General features: G+C 23.4%; 4 protein-coding genes across 4 annotated transcripts; 3 read left to right on the top strand and 1 right to left on the bottom strand.

Moving 5' to 3' along the window:
* Window positions 1-1,960: 1,960 nt before the first annotated feature.
* Window positions 1,961-8,083, top strand: PCHAS_1122200 (tyrosine kinase-like protein, putative; the record flags this gene model as incomplete). The annotated part of the gene is made up of 1 exon (XM_730001.2): window positions 1,961-8,083. The coding sequence occupies one exon, from the start codon at window positions 1,961-1,963 to the stop codon at window positions 8,081-8,083; it is 6,123 nt and encodes a 2,040-aa protein (XP_735094.2).
* A 1,200-nt stretch (window positions 8,084-9,283) lies between these two features.
* Window positions 9,284-12,031, top strand: PCHAS_1122100 (ATP-dependent RNA helicase SUV3, putative; the record flags this gene model as incomplete). Its single annotated transcript, XM_738380.2, has 1 exon — window positions 9,284-12,031. The coding sequence occupies one exon, from the start codon at window positions 9,284-9,286 to the stop codon at window positions 12,029-12,031; it is 2,748 nt and encodes a 915-aa protein (XP_743473.2).
* A 242-nt stretch (window positions 12,032-12,273) lies between these two features.
* PCHAS_1122000 (conserved Plasmodium protein, unknown function) lies at window positions 12,274-14,173 on the bottom strand (the record flags this gene model as incomplete). The annotated part of the gene is made up of 2 exons (XM_738379.1): window positions 12,274-12,398; window positions 12,526-14,173. 2 exons carry the CDS (start codon window positions 14,171-14,173, stop codon window positions 12,274-12,276), a joined length of 1,773 nt encoding a protein of 590 aa, XP_743472.1.
* A 1,492-nt stretch (window positions 14,174-15,665) lies between these two features.
* On the top strand, window positions 15,666-17,674 carry PCHAS_1121900 (superoxide dismutase [Fe], putative; the record flags this gene model as incomplete). Its single annotated transcript, XM_016798608.1, has 9 exons — window positions 15,666-15,735; window positions 15,914-16,092; window positions 16,305-16,395; window positions 16,514-16,558; window positions 16,650-16,691; window positions 16,871-17,014; window positions 17,146-17,265; window positions 17,381-17,440; window positions 17,616-17,674. 9 exons carry the CDS (start codon window positions 15,666-15,668, stop codon window positions 17,672-17,674), a joined length of 810 nt encoding a protein of 269 aa, XP_016653992.1.
* Between the last annotated feature and the right edge of the window lie 616 nt (window positions 17,675-18,290).

Genomic DNA, 18,290 nt, shown 5'->3' with positions numbered 1-18,290 from the left:
CCTTATGTTTAATATTAATTTTTTTATGTTCATGTAAAAAATAAAAAAAAATTTCATAGGCATATGAAAATAATATATACGACCAACATTGAATTTTTTTTATGCTTAAAAAAAATAAATAAATAAAATAGGATATATTATTTATTTGTTGTGAATAATAGATATATTACTGCGTGTACTTTTTGTAAATTTTATGAATAAAATACAAATTTGCTCTTATTAAGGGTAGTACCCAATAATATATGTTAAGTTAATATATATATATTTTTTTTATGTATATATAAAATATATATATATTTTGAGAAAAAAAAATAAAATAAAAAAAAGGTGTTATTTTAAAAAATATTACCTTATTATATATTATTATACCGCTGTTAAGTTTTGTATTTTTTTTTTACTTTTTGTTTTTTAGTTTTTAATATTTTTCATGATATATATTGTTTCTTTTTTTAATATATAGAAAAATTAATAATATAGATTATGTACAACGATATATTATATGTTAATATATTATGTAGTACATGTTGTTATACATAACTTATTTATTTATTATCCATATATGTTAGCTTAAGGCTCTATTTTTATTATATATAATTACATTGAGAACGTTTTAAAAAAAAAAATAAGTTTTTCGTATTTTTACTAGTCATAAAAGTATAGATATAAATAATACATATGAATTGATATATATTATTGTACCATATAATAATAATACTTGTGTTTATATTGTATATCACATTTTTTTATATTTTTTTTTTTAAATTTTAATAGTCTTTATGCTTTAGTTATAATATTTCTATCGATTATAATAACCTTATATGTATATGCCTTTTTTCCAATATTCTTTTTAATTAAACTATGTGCTTATTATTTTTAATTTGCTAGTCATATGTATGTATATATAGATTTTACATAGGTATTTGTTTTATTATTGTACATTACTTTTTTATATAATAGATTAATTAATAAAATATATAGAGACAGTATGTTATAATTTTTCTATGTTAAATTATTATATATAATGTATTGGAATGTATAAACGCGTGTATGTATGTATTTTATATTTTGGTGTTATCATATTATTTTCGTTTTTTTATTATTTAATAATAGTCGTTTAGTTTTTAATCGTTGATACAACTTTTTTTGAACATATACTTATGTAATAACTTTTTTTTTTGAATTTTATAATTAAATATTATATTTTTATTTGTATTTCACCTTTTATGCATAAAAAAAATAATATTGTTTTGAAGTGTTATGTATGTATATAGCCATATAAGTACTAGCCATTTTATTCTAAACATATAGACACATATATTATATGCATGCGACATATGTGTTAATAATATTTTGTATATACATAATTATGTATATATAAATGTTCGTTATATATCCTTTGGATATGTACAGAAAAAGAGAAAAGACAAAAATATAATAATAATTAAATAATTAATTGTCCGATACTCTGAATAATTAAATATTTCAACGTATATTTGAAAACTTCAATATATGTACTTATAATTAAATAGCTAAATAACGGCGTAAATCATTTGTAGGCACATCAAAATTAATATGCCGACTATACAGACAACAAATACAAAATTATTTTAAAATTCGTATTAAACAAAAATATGAATATTTGGAGGATATGCTTAAATTATATAGACAGATTAAGAATATTATTTATATAAAAAATAGTATATCTTCAGTACGTAGTATAATCTAATTTTCAGTAGTTTGCCAAACCACATATTAATTATATACATGTGTATATAAAACATCCAAAAAATAATTAGTAATATAATAATAATAAATAATACAATAATGCTTGAATGCAAAAAATTCTGAACAGTACAGATTATTTTGAAATAAATGAAGAAACAATATTTTAAAAAATTATATATAAAAAAAATTATACAAAAAATATAGAATAAAAAATACCATTGTAAAGCATTATAAAATGTTTAAGAATAACAATAATCTATTCGCTTTTTCACTTTATGGAAATGAAAATGAAGTGGATGCAAATGATATTCATGTAAAAGAAAAAATAAATAACTATAACACAACAAGCCATATTATATCCGCCAAAGAATTCAATAGAGAATTTTTATTAAATAGGAATTGCTCAACGGATAATAAAAATGTGACATATATAAATAGTAACGGAAAATTGATAAATGAATACAATGAAAATAGTAATAATACCAGTAACAATAATGATAAAATTTTAAACAACCTTAATAATAATAACAACAGTAATAAAATTATTATAAACAATTACGATAAAAATATGAATCTTAATTTTCATATGAAAAATAAAAGTAATGAAAAAATTATTTACGAAAATATGAACAACATTGAAAATTCCGATAAAGCATTTATAACTAATAATGTCAAAAAATTTTTAGGTAGCTTTGATTTTTTAAATTTTAAAAGTAAAAATGGTTTAACAAAAAATGGAAAAAATAATAATAATGATAATAACAATCATTACATAGGTAGCGAAAATATAAATCCAAATCAATATAATAATAATAATGCATATAAAAATAATATACACTCTCCTATTTATGATCATATAAAAAACGATTCGCTAGTTGGAATTGTACCAAATAATAAAAACAATGATTATCGAAATAATGACATGTCAATGCATTATGGTGTTAATAACAGTACCAATAATAATAATAAATATAAACCTGAAAAAATGTTAAATCATTCTGAATATGAAATAATAAATAGCATTAGCAACAATAGCAGCCATGCCAGCAATGTTGGAATGCCCAATGAAGCTAGCTATAATAATTTTCTTCGAAGAAATAGTAATAAAAATATTAATAGTGAAAAAAGTATTGGAATTATTAACAATAATATAAAGCTTCATAATAATAATAATAATAACAATATGGATATAAAGGAACGATTAAATAATATGAAAAGAGAAAAAATTGTTTATGATAAAGAAAAAAAAAATATTGATGGAGAATACCTTGCCCATGCATGTAATTATGAAAAAATAAAAAATAATATGTACACACTCCCCAAAATGGATAAAAATTCTGAACAAGTCATAAATAATAATCAAAATTTTTATGGAATGGAAAAAAACATTTCCTCATGTGTAAATGCATATGATGATAAAAATAAATCAGAATATCCAACATATGCTCCATATTATAATTATGATAAAAAAAAAAGGGGTGTAGAAGCCGATAAAGGACAAGGATATAATATTCCATGCTTTTATGATCTTAATCAGGATAAGATTGAGAATAGAATAAATCAAAAAAATAATTTTATAATTGAAGAAATTGAAAAAAAAAATCAAAGCCTTCAAAATAGTAGTAATGGAAGTGTAAATTTTATATATGCTAATGCTTTAAAAGGATATAATAATGAAAATTCATATCATAAAAATTCACCTGAACAAAATAATTGCCTGCACATAAAAAATATGGCTCCCCATAATGGTAGCAATAATAATCACAACCTTAATAATAAAAATAATTACGGAACAAATAAATTGAATGCATATATGAAAATAGATCAAACAGATGATATATATGGTATTGGAAGAGAATATGAAATGCATAATGATATGTATGAATCTCGTGGTATACCATCTAGCCATTTTAATAAAGAAAAAGAAGATGAACAACATATTAAAAGGTTAATAAAAGCTAGCTCGAAAAAAATAGTAAATGGCAATAATGATAATTGCAATAAAATAATGGAATATGATGATATATTTTTTAATAAAAAAGATATATTTCCTAGTAATAATATTAACAATCAAATAGGAAAAGAAAATGATATGTCCCATTATAACAATAATATTGGATATAGTAATAATTATGTTAAAAAAAATAGTAACAATAATAATATGAACGGTGCATGTTATGGAAATTATATAAAAGAAGAATATTTGATACATTTTATTAAAGAAAAACGAAAAAAACTTGAAGAAGCAAAAAGAAAAGGATATAATAATAGTAATGATGGTGCTCAAGAAGAATTATTAATTCAAGAGAATTATATAAACATGCAAAATGGGCATAATAAAAATAATTTACCAACGTCAAATAATAACTATAACATAAAAAATTCCGATGACGATTCAAACAGTAGTAGTAGCAGTAGTGAAAAATGCAGAAACGTCAATCAAAGTAGCAATAACAATAATAATGAAATAAAAAAATATATGCTTCAAAGTAATAGTGGAAAAAGGGGCAGCGTTGATGCACACTCTATTATTAGGAACCAACAAAATGGAAATGGATTAACAGGGGATGGAGGAGCAGCATTATTAAGTGGTGGTGCTATAACAAATAATACTACAAAAAATAATTCAAAATATGTTATCCATAGTAGTAGTGATAATTCAATTACATGTTATAAAGAAAATTGTTTAAACAATGAAAATGTTGTATATGATGAAAAAAATAAATTATTTAAAACAAAAGAAAATTGTAATATAAAAATATATAGAAGGTGTTTAGAAAAAGAAAGAATGTTAAATATTCCGATTATCCATTTAGGAGAAAATGATATAATTGTAAAACATATAAAATTATATTATCCATTAAAAAATGTAAATATATTTACGAAGATATCTAAAATAATATTCATGACGAATGCAAATATATGTTCATTATATTTAAGTGATAAGTTATTGATTGACTATCATAATATTAAAATTCAATCTTATTTATCTAAGGGTGGTTTTGGAGTTGTATATAAAGGAATTTTATTAAAAAAAGTAAATAAATATGAAGAATTGTATGATCAAAATTCGAAATATACTAACGATTTTCATACCGGATTAGAGGATGATCATAATGTAGAAAAAGAAAATAATAATATGATTGAAAACGATGAAATGGCTGATCAAAATATTCAAATTAAAAGAAAAAAAATGTTTATAAATAAACAAAAAGAAAATAATGATAATAAAATAATTGGTATTCATAATGACAATTGTAATAATGAAAATGTTAAAGATCAAAAGAGTGGGAATAAAAATTTAAACATTTGTTATAACAATAATGAAAAAGAAAAAGAAATATATAATAAAGATATAGAGAATCCAAATTATGAACAAAATAATTTTCGTCGATTGTATGCTGAAGTTATGAAGGTTAATAATAAGAGTTGTACTAACGGTGGTAATTATACAAATTGCAGTTCTAATAATAATACGAATCATAGTAAATGTGGATATATAAAAGATAAAAATGATTATCAAAATTTTAATTTAAATTGTAATAATAGCGACCTTGATAAAATACAAGAATGTGTAGAACAAATGGATTATCTACGAAATAAAATGGTAGAGAGAATTTTTGAAACATTTAATAATCAAGACGATCCATTTTCATGCAATCACAACAATAACGAAGTAGATCATAATAAAAACAAAAAAGAATATAACATGCGAATGAGTTTAAAGGAAGAAGATAAATCAGTGATCGAAAATATTTTGAAAAAAAAAAAAATGATAAATGAAGAATATAATACGAATGATAAAAATTGTATAAATTATTCAGAACAAGTTAATAAAGATCATAATGAAATGTTTGTAGATCAAATACATGAAGATCATAGATATAGTATAAATAGTAATGGTGAAGCAAAATATAAATTATTAAATAATTTTTCTTTATTTGGCACTAATATGGAAAAGAAAAAAACAAATTATGATATAGAAGATGATATAAAAAATTCAAACATTTTCAACTACCCAAATAAAGATAATGATAAGTTACAAAATATGACTAACTATGGAGATAACAATATGTATCAAAGTAATGAATATGCAAAAAAAAATGATCATTATGAACGTGAATATATATCGAAAGGAAGTGGATTATCACAGCAATGTTCTCATTCACAAGAAATAAAAGAATTGAAAAAATCAATGTTAAATTTTATTTATGGAAATAAAAAATGTGATGATATAGTTATAGGTAAAAATTGTTTTATTAATGAAGCAGAAAAAATAATAAATAAATTACAAAGTATAAATAAAGATTTAAATAAAAAATGCCATGATGAAATTATATCATATCTATTAGTTGAAATCTATCATAATAATATTGTATATAATAATAGTTTAAATTTTTTATATATAAAAAGTAAAAATATAATAACCTATTCATTAAATAAAGATTATTTATATATATTTGATAGTCAAAATATATTCCATTATTATAGCGACAAATCGATATTTAAAATCGTATTTATTGATGATTATAAAGCATTAAGCAAATATAAGCATTTCACAGTTTTTAATGTCTTAAATAGTGATAAGGTTTTAAAAAATTCTTCAGTATTAAAACATGAAATAAATAAACATAAAAATGGTTTAAACAAATTATCTATTATACCATTTAGTAAATTAAATATGAATCATTTAGTAAACGCATTAATTTTTGGATTTCTAAAATTTATTTTTAATTTAAGAAAAAAATATCATACTATAAAAAAAGATTGTTATTGTTCATTATGTAAAAATGCAAAAAATTCAAATTTTATAAACAACATTGTATCATTTGGTGATCGTGGAATAAACCCTAATGAATATGATCAATATTTTGATGACGATTTAGAAAGCATCTTATTACAAAACAAAATTAATGTATTAGATGAATTTATTTGTATTAACACGAATAATAATGATGATAATATTTTTGCTTCCCCTAAAAATAAAAACACATCATTCGATCGAAACAATCATATGAACAATCATCCTCATGAAGACTCCATCAATGAAGATAACAATAATGCTAATGTAATTGATAAAGAAAAAAAAAAAGATTATAGAGGAAATGATAATAGTATTCATCATATGGTAAATACAGGTGATAGTGGTTCCAAAAATAATATCGCTAACGCAAATATAAATGCTAACACAAACTTAAATAAACAAAATGGAGCACAAAATGATGAAGCACCATCAAATGCAAATAAAGGAAAAATTATAAATTCAAGTAATCAAGGTTTAGGAGATAGTACATTATTAAATTCAAATAATACTGATGAATGTAAAACAACTATGATTTTAAATTTATCGAAAAATAAAAATGTTTCAAAGGATTATATTAATGAAAAGGAGTACAATAATTATGTTTCTAAAATGAAAAATAACGAAAGAAATAAAGAAGAAGAGGAAGAAGATGATGATGGTAATACAAAAAATAAAATAAAAAATCATGAGAAAAAAACATATATTCAAAAAGAAAAATTAAAAATGAATTGTAATCATGAAAATAAAAAAAATAGGGAAGGAAATGATTTTGAAGGACCAGATAATGAAGAAAGAGAAGCAAATGAAGAAGAAGAAAATGGAAATAAAGATGATGAAGTTTATATGCAAATACCTGTTGCTATTAAAATTCATGACTTAAAAGATAATAAAAATTTAAAAAACTTTTTAAGAGAAATAGAAATATATAAAAATTTACAAAGGTCTAATATATGCAAATTTTATGGTATATGTATAAAACATAATAAATTAATGTTATTATTAGAATATTATGCAAAAGGTAATCTATTTAATTTTTTAAAAAATAAAAATAAAATTCATAAAAAACAAAGATTAGAATGGGCAATACAAATGTGTTCTATAGTACATGAATTACATTCGCATAATCCACCAATTATTAATGGAGATATTAAAACATCAAATATTTTAATAAATAATAATATGGATTTAGTAATGTGTGATTTTGGGAAAGCAAGATTTAAAAATTCAAAACTTTATAGTAATTTTGGTTCATACAGATATATGGCTCCTGAAACTTTTAGTTGCACATCCGAAGTTACTGAAAAAATTGATATATGGAGTTTAGCTTGTTGTATTGTTGAAATATTTTGTAGTAAATATCCATATTATAATTTTTCAAAAAATACAAAAATACGTCATGAATTAATAGTTAATAAAAGAACTCCACATATACCAAGCTTTTTACCAAACTCTATAAAAAAATGCTTACAAAAATGTTTCAGCTTTAACCCAGAAGAACGTCCATGTGCTTATGAAATGTTCAAAGCATTAAAAAAAATTAAGGTTGTTGAATAACGGAATTTTTTTTTTAAATATATAAAGTTTTTTTTTTTTTTTTTTCATCCCAAATGTATATGCATAATTCATTTTAGCTAGCTGAAATAGCTTGTTGAAAATGTGTGCATATATTATATTATTAGTATCCTATTTGGTATTTCTTTTATGCTAGTATTTATTGCCTTTAGTTTTTTTTAATTTGTTCATTGTTGATTGATCATCTATTTATTATTGTTTTAATTTATTCAATATATTCAGTTTTATTCTCACTTAATTCATTTCTTGCATGCCTTACTGTTTTAACAAATTAATATATTCATGATACAACGCCATATATACATAGTAGTATTATATGTGGTTTGTTATGTGTGCACAGTTTGATATGTAAATTTTTTTGTATTCTTATAGTAAACTTTTGAAAAAAAACGCATTTTCGAAAATACTTATTAATCATTAATAAAAAAAAACAAAAATAATTATGTAATGGCCAGCTGTCCATTTAAATTTCTGTACGTTCAGAAAAATAACTGTATATAACTTTTTTTTTGGAGAATTTGTAAATAGCTATATATATTCCTTCCTATGTAATCGCTAGAATTTCATTTTCTGTTTATCCATTTAAACTTGTGAAAAATGTTCCTCAATATAAATATTTACCATTTAAAAAAATTCACAAAAATGGGCTTTAAGTGCTCTTTCTTTTAATCATAATATTTACACGTATGTATATATTTATATAATGCCCATGTGGGAAGCCTTGATATTGCCTTTTCATGGCGGTGAAAATTGTTATCATTTTCAGGTATAAAACAAATACGCATATATAAAATGGTGGGAGTAAAAAATGTATAATAATTTCCAAAATAATGATAAAACAGTAGAAAATATTGTTGGAAAATAAAATTAATTTCATAGAGTAATGAATACAAGGTACGCTGCATAATATTCATATTTTTACTTATATATCACATAATGTGAACAATGGGAAAATCATGATGCTATAAAAAATCAGGTAGATTAACCATATTACCTATAAAATGAAGAACTTTTAAGAGTTCCAATTTTTAACAATTTTGTGGCTAACTGTAAAAAAATATAGCCAGCGCATTTAAGAAGTTACGAAGAAAGAAGAAAGGAAGTGACAAACAGATACAATGTTTTTTTCAGTTGATTTTCCGTCTTCATGCCCATTAATTATCTATTGAAATGCACTAAAAAATGATAAGAGATATTCGAAAATGTTTCTTAAATCTTTATATAAGAGAAATCAGAAAAGAGTACTGCCAAAGCAATGGAAATTACTTAATCCTGCAACAATGTCGAAGAAACATAAGTAATACTAATATATATTTTGAAAAAGTAAATGAAGAATATAGAAAAGCACAACAGTATGTAATGCTAAACGAGCAAGAAGTGTTAAAAATAAGAAATGTTTTGATTAAAATTATAAATGAAAAGGAATTAGTTCGAAATGTTATTCATCGTTATAATATTCCCTTATTTTTTCTACAAGATACGGATGTGAGAAATCATTTTTTGGAAGCAATTAAAAACGATAAAAATAATTTAATGAGCTTAAGGGAGTTAGCTACAAAAGAGATAGATACGAATTGCTGCAGTAATGGCTGCATTGGTGGTAGTGGTAATGCAAAGGTGAACGAAGAGGATGGGCAAATGCTTAGTAACGATTCCCACGCTAACCATGCTTTAAGTTTGAAAATAGAAGAGAATAAATGTTATTTAAATTCGTATGAAAAACTTCTAACCATTTTTCTAAGCTTTATAAAAAGATATTACCACAAACAATGGATATTTTATGAACATATTAAAAAATTATGCGATTTTACCGAAATAAATGAAATTAGAAAAATGAAAAACAACTTGAATAGAAAATTATATCTTTATGTTGGACCGACAAACAGTGGAAAAACACATGAAGCTTTCAACAAATTTATTGATTCAAAAAACGGGTTATATTGTTCCCCTTTAAGATTATTAACATGGGAAATACATAAAAAATTATTAAATTTAAAAAAGAGTGCAAATTTATTAACAGGTCAGGAAATAATTAAAAAAGCTAACAGCACACATACTGTGTGCACAATTGAAATGACACCATTAAATGAAAAATATGATTGTGCAATAATTGACGAAATACAAATGATTAATAATAGTATACGTGGGTATGCATGGACTCATGTATTAATGAATTTAAAATGCGAAGAAATATATCTTTGTGGTAGTGAACATATTGTTAATTTAATAAAGGAATTGTCCGACATTTTACATGACCAAGTCATAATAAAACGATTTAAACGCCTGAACAAATTAAAATTAGAAAAAAATATACAGCCATTAGACGATGTTAAAACAGGTGATTGTATAATAAGCTTTTCACGAAATAACATAATGCTACTAAAAAATAAACTTGAAAAACTTAACAAACGTGTTTTTGTAATTTATGGAACTTTACCCCCTGAGTCCAAAAAAAAACAAATAGAGTTATTTAATTATTATTGCGAACTAGCCAAAAGCAGTAATAGCAATATAAAAAATGAAACTCATGGTATAGAAAAAGAAACAGTTTTAGTAGCAACGGATGTTATTGGAATGGGGCTGAATATTAAAATAAAAAGAATTATATTTTATTCATTAAAAAAATATGATGGTGATATTATTCGATATTTAAATGTATCTGAAATATTACAAATAGCAGGAAGAGCTGGAAGGTTTGATGAAAATTGTTCAGGAAATTCGAGTGATGGTTTTGTTACGTGTGTAAATTATGAAGATATGAAAATTTTAAAAAATCTTTTTGAAAATAAAAATATCAAAAAGTTAATTGGCAATGATGATGAAAATTATTATGAATTAAACAACATGAAGGAAGATACAGATTTAAATAATTTGGTTGACCAATCTATTGGTAATATACCATGCGATCAGCTATTGGGTAATATAAATTCTAACACAGTAAATGAAGAGATAAAAAATGATGTATTATATAATATGGATAAATATGGTGATGATATAAAAAAGGAAGAATATCCAGCTAGCCAAAATAATATTGATAATAATAAAAAAAATAGTACCACTACTTTACGGGCAGGATATTTTCCAAACTTTGACACTATTGAAAAACTAAGTAAAATATTAGAATTTGAATATAAAGCTAAAATTGAACTATATGAAATATTACAAATATTGATTGATTATTTAAAATTAAATGATTCTTATTTTTTTTTAACAAAAAATTATAATCAAATTATATTTATTGCGAAATTTTTAAAGGATATAAATATAGATAAAAATACACTCTTTATATATACAATATCCCCTATCAATATAAATAATATAATTATGATAAATGTTTTAAGGACATTTGCTATGTCACATAGTATATTGGGATATGTTGATTTTTTTGAATGTATAAATAATGATATGTTTTCAATGTTGAAATATATGGAAAGCAATCCGAATAATAAAAATGATAACTCACCAAATGATGTTAACAATAATTACAAAAACAATTATGAACATTCTTGTGGGGAAGATAAAATTAATTCCAATAATAATTTTATTTATTCAGCTTCATATAATAGCTCCGATATTATAAATTCTAACTTGAAGGATATACAAAATGATAATTATCAAACATATAATAATTTATTTCCTTTTGATTCAAAATTAACAAATCCGATGTTTATGGATTTATATAATAACACACACAATGAATTAAAATATCCACTGTGTGCAAAAGATGATACTCAAAACAATGTCGGTTTTGATGAATATATAAAAATACTAGAATTTTATTATGAAATAATTGATTTGTATTGCTGGTTATATACAAAATTTCCTAGTATATATAAAAACATAAAAATTGTAAATGACATAAAAAAAAAGTTTTCCAATCAAATTGTTAATTTGTTAGCAAAACCAATAAATAAGGAGGAAGGATACTAAATTCTTCGCATATTACTGAATTTCAAAAAAAAAAAAATCATGTATGTGTTTTTAAAACTTCGGAAACATGAAGCACATACGCTTAATTATATTATGGTGTGTGCACTTTTGTCAGAGAATATATAAACATTGCCTCTTCACACAATTATGTATATATTTGCGTTTGTTCAATTTTATATTATTATTTTATCATTTTATCATTTTTTATTTTTTTATAATTCATCGTTTTATAATTAAAATTTCTACATATCATTTGTTTCTTCGGGGGGGTTTGCATTTTCTGATGGAAGAGGTGGTGGATTGGTGTCAGGGGCAGCAGCTTGCGCCAGGAAATCCTCTGAATAGTTCATAGGAATTTGTGGCCACCCTAAAACGGAGAAAATAAACAAAACAATCAGTAAAAAAGCCAAAATAATAAGTAAAAAAAGCCAAAATAATAAGTAAAAAGCATAGTAACGATTCGCGTCGCGATACAATTGCAAATTGTTGCTTACCAGGAAAGGCTTGCATGTACATGGGGTCCATGGGCATTTGCTGGCCATTGGGGTATGGCAATGCTCCGGCTTGAGGAAAGGCATTATTCATAAATGGCGAAAAATTAAAAAAATTTGGTAACATTGGTAATGGTGGATTTAATGGCATATTGCCCATCCCTTGATAATTCATATTTGCATTAAAATTTTGTTCATTATCATTATTATTTATACCCGTTTTTGTATTATAATTATCATAATAATTTTGATGACTAACATTTTTTATATCATCATTAAATGAATTATTACTTTTTCCTAATGGAATAAAATTTGGATTATTCATATTTTTCATATTCATTTGTGGCATCATAGGATGACCATAATTTTTATTATGTTGTTTATTATTTGATGTATCTGAAAAATTGTTAGGATTTGGGGGGAATGAATAACCATCATTTGTATTATCATTTAAAGGATAATTATTTGCATTTTTTTTGTTTCCTTTTTGATTATTAGTACCATCCCAATCTTTATTTAATTCGCTCATCATTTTTTGATATTCCATATCCATTTGTGTTTTATCTTGCTTATTTATGTAAGGGTGATTATTTTTTCTGTCATAAGTAGAAGTCATTCCATCATCGGGTGGTGGTGCAGGTATATTAGCTGGGTCGAAATTATTTTTCATAAAATTATTTTGTTTGGCTAGTTTACAATCAAGTGTTATATGACCATGGTCACCACATAAATTACATTTTATTTCAGGCTTTTTAAAATTTTGTATATTCATATTTTCTGGACATTCATGTGTTAAATGTGTTGTTGAATTACACATTGCACATCTTTGAGTTTCTAATTGATTTAAATTTATTCCATTTACTAATGCTAGTTGTTCTAAACCTTTTTTTTTAAATTCTTCATGTAATGGATGTGTAGGATCTAACAATGGAGTTATTAAACTTACTGCTCTTTCAACACATTCTTCAGTATCTGCTGATATATGAACATGCTTAGGCATATTTGCTTCAATATCTGTTTGGTGATCTGTTTTTTTTCCTTCTTTTTGTGTACCTTTACCTCTTATACTTATTTGTGCACCACTTTCGGCTTCTAACCTTTTATGGTTACACCCTCTTGGTCCAATTATTAATCCCATAAAATTATATTCTGGATATTTATCAATTGGTATTTCAATTTTACGAATCTTTTTAATAGGTTTATAATTCGAAGGAGCTACAAAACCTTCAACATGTTTTAATAAATATTCAACTAATCTATGATGCTCTTCAATCATACTATTTTTAATTCGAGCTTCTCTAGTATTTATTCTATTACCATTTTTATCATAAATTGGTGGAGGTGATGCAGGTCTTATATCTGGATCAACATGCTCTAACTCCCCTTTATTTAATTTTTTTGTTAATTCATCATATCTTTGTTCCCTTAAAAATTGATCTAATTGTGAAGGTGTTAAACCTGGTGGGAAATCTACAAATGGTAATGGCAAATATGGTTTGTAATTTTCATCGCCCCATTTACTTGGGACTACTTTATTTTCTAAAGAATTATTTGCATTATTTCCCCATCTTGATTTTTTTTTGGAATTTTCATCCGATAATTTTTCTATCGGTGATAATGTAGATAGGGCTACCAAAGGATCGTAATGCATTTTATCAAATAACGTAAAAAATGAATATTAAGAAAGTTAGTCACAATTATTGCAATAACTTATTTTCAAAATATTTCTGTTTACTCTTATTATTTCTCACTTTTTAACGTGAATTTTTCATACTCATGCATACCCATAATTCGCTACCAATTTTAGCATATATTTTTTAAATAGCCAAATAATTAATAATTTTTTTTTTATTTTACAAAATTGTATGAACAGTTCAGGTAATATAATTTATTTATTTTAGCTTGCTGCCTTTTTGGCTATCTATATAATTATGTATATGTATAGACTTATTTGATATTTACGTTTGGGGAAACCATTTAAACTGAAAACTTTGTTATTACAAAAAATTGCAATTCAATGCGGACATTATATGCCGTCCAATATGCATTCGCAAAACTGTCTGCCACTACTTCGTCACAACTTCGTCACTACTTTGTCACTATTTATTGTGCTTTGCTTTATTATTATTTTTTTTTAAATAAAATCTTCAACGAATTGTGTTGCTTTTTCTTGGTATATAGAACAATTTTTGAATTCGTAAAAAACGAAATGAACATTGAGTTATTTTAATTTTATCTCCCATAAATTACAAATAATTTTTAATATATCATACAAATGAAATTAAAAAAAAAACAAAAATATTTTTATGATGGTACTACTATATTTGAATGATGAAGAACTGAATAGGATTTTTTTATGATACAGTTTTTTAATTCGCTGTAATTATATTATATATACATGTATAATATATTTTTTGCCAATATTATTTTATAGATTAAAAATTTTAGTTTTGTCATTAACTTCAATATAATACCAGTATGATATATAACAAAAATAAAAAGATATAAATTGTTATTTTTATGAATAATTAAAAAAAAATCTTATTTTATAATTTTCATACTGTGCTTTATAATTTTGTAGCTTGGAGAAAAAATAATACGGCAAAATATATAGTACGTATATACATAATATTGTATTTTTTTTTGTATAAGTTATAAATATATCGACAAAAGAAATAATTTGAATAAAAAATTGAAAAAAACATTTGTTCGAAATATATTTTTTCGTTTTTTTCGACATTAGAAATATAAAATTGTCATATATAATAAAAATTACAAATTATTTATTAGTTTAGAAATGTGCTTCCTTTAAAGATATAAAATCAAAAAACATAATATATCCTCCCATTTTTTGAGGGTCTTTATTTTATATATAAAAAATAAAAGTATATATACATGTGTGTATCAGCTAATTTTTAGAAAAATATTAAAAAATAATTGATCACATTGAATTGAAGATAAAAAAAAATAACAAATTTATCCATTATGGAATTTTTCTAATGTCCCATCATTTTTTATGACATTAGTTTTTGCAGGCTTAATAATAAAGTGTTAAAATTTATGTTATGAAAGTTTTACTTCTTATTTGTAGAAGAATTCTGTTCTTTTCTATATAGACATAATATATTTTGCCAAAAATAGAAATGCCTTTTTTTACATTTTTGTTGGTCTTCTTTTGTATCACATGTGTAGGAAAACGGGAATGTATAAAAGGTTATCATAAAATGAAAAAAAAAAAATAAATATTCATCATACGTGTATAGATAGCTACAAAATCGAGACATTTTTAATTAATCATGTTGTCTTTAATATTTTACTTGCCTAAATAATACGCTTGCATATATGTATATATTTAAATAAATATTACTTCCTAATTTATGTCCATTTTTAGGGGTTCCCAATTTAAAAAGTTCTATTAAATTAAATTATTTAATTTTCAAAGGAATTTCATTATCAAAGTCTAGAGCTATTCATACAAAATTAACCAAGACAAATGATAGTTTGTATGAAACATGGGGAGTAACACCTTTGTGGAATGCAAAACCTTTTTCCTTAATGAAACTTCCATTCGTATGATAAAAAAATACTAAGATTAACAAAAAAGTTCAATAATAGTGCCAATAATTTGCATAGACATATTTAAATATGAACAGTGCATGTAATTTATGACACTTTTTTTTTATTTCGGTTTATTATATTAATGTACTAGCCAAAATAATTATAAACTAATTATGTATAACAAAGTGTATACATATATCTGGTATTTTTTTTGATATTTGTAGAATCCTCAAGAAATGAAACCATTTTTGAGTGAGGAGGCAATTAAGTATCACTACAGTAAACATCATGCCGCGTATGTGAAAAATTTAAATGGTACAAAATAAAATAATAAAATAATACATTATAGCCCATGTAAATTTATTAATATCACCCTTCCACAATTCAAGTTATTGTTTTCATTTGACATTTTTTTAAATTTCTTCCTTCAAAGATTTGGCAACAAAGCATCCTGAGTTAAAGAACATGTCGTTAGAGGGTAAACAAACGAATATTATTAAATTTTCACACACACTTACAAAATATATGCATATATTAGTTCCGCCTTCCTTGTCCTTTTAATGTTACAGAAATAATGAAAAAATACGATGGGCCAATTTATAATAACGCGGGTACAATTTCATATTTGCACACAAATACATATGAATAATTAATTGAGCATAATAAAGTGGAAATAAAAAAATACCAATTATTTTTATGACATACATATATAATGTCCTTATTAATTATGAACATGCAATATTTTTTATGTACAACTTACATTTCGGAATATACTTATTTTTATTAACAGCTCAGATATTTAATCATAACTTTTTTTGGTTGTCACTGAAAAACAATGGAGAAGGAAAACCGTATGGCGAAATAAAAAACAAAATTGAAGAATCCTTTGTTTCTTTTGAAAATTTTAAAGAACAATTCGCAAAGGAGGCAGCAGGTAATTATACCCAATAAATGACATACATGTCTGACATTCTTTTATTTTTATTTTTTTACATTTTTCACGTGCTTAATATAATAAATACATATGCTTTTATTATTGCCGTGACATGTTTTTTTTTATTATAGGTCATTTTGGAAGTGGCTGGATTTGGCTAGTAATTAAAGACAATAAATTAAATATTTATCAAGGGCATGATGCTGAATGTCCAATTAAAAATCAGGTTGGCCATCCAATACTAGCATTAGGTAAGGAAGAATACAAAGAAAATAAAAGGAAACAAACATAATAAAGCATATTCAATTGTATATATGTTTATGTCTTTGGGCACTTATGTTGATTTTTTTTATTTCCATTTTGAAGACGTATGGGAGCATGCCTATTATGTGGATTATAAAAATTCTAGAGCTGATTATATAAGAGGTATAAAAAGGAAACTAAAAAAAGTGAAATTATATGATAATTTCTGCACAATATCATAGGCTATTACCTTAGATATATGAAATTTCGATGAATTTCGAACAAAACAATGTCACCTTTTCATTCCTGTTTGGACTATATATATAATATATATTTTTATATTTTTATATTTTTTCAGAATGGTTTTCCAAAATAAATTGGGATTTTGCCAATTACAATTTATCAATTGTAAATTAGGAAAAGAAGTTAAGAAGTGTTTTGTATGTTTACTCTTTAAATCAGCTTTAACTATAATATTGTGAAAGGGCAATCTCTTTTTTATAAAAATATTTTTATTCGGTCATGGGCATTATATGTGTATATATGGTTCCATGTGTACAATCAGTATTAATTAATGTTTAGTAATTTTTATAAATTATAAAAAAATTATTATATAGGCATAGCCTATTTTATTTTGCCATCGTTCTGATGATTTGCTTATCATTTGATTGGTAACACAAATATCTATATAAAGAGAGGAAGAGAAGGTGTGACATAAATGGAAATATTTCAATTATTATTTTTTTTATAACCATTACAAATTTAAACTGGACATATACTCACAAATTTTTTAATAATATATACCATCACAGCATACTATAGAAAATATATGTATATACATATTTCATATAAATTTATTAAAATATTATTATTAAAAATATTTTTAGAAAATATGTGAATATTATGTAATACAAAAATGGTGTATTCCCTACATTCCTTTTGTTTTTATTCATTTTTTTTTTGTTTATTATATTTGCTATTTTAATAAATACCTCTTTCTATATATATGCATATGATCGTGTGTACACATGCA

Source organism: Plasmodium chabaudi (assembly GCF_900002335.3).
Source record: "Plasmodium chabaudi chabaudi strain AS genome assembly, chromosome: 11".
NCBI classification, from domain to species: domain Eukaryota; phylum Apicomplexa; class Aconoidasida; order Haemosporida; family Plasmodiidae; genus Plasmodium; species Plasmodium chabaudi.
This window is presented reverse-complemented; position numbering and strand designations above follow the sequence as displayed.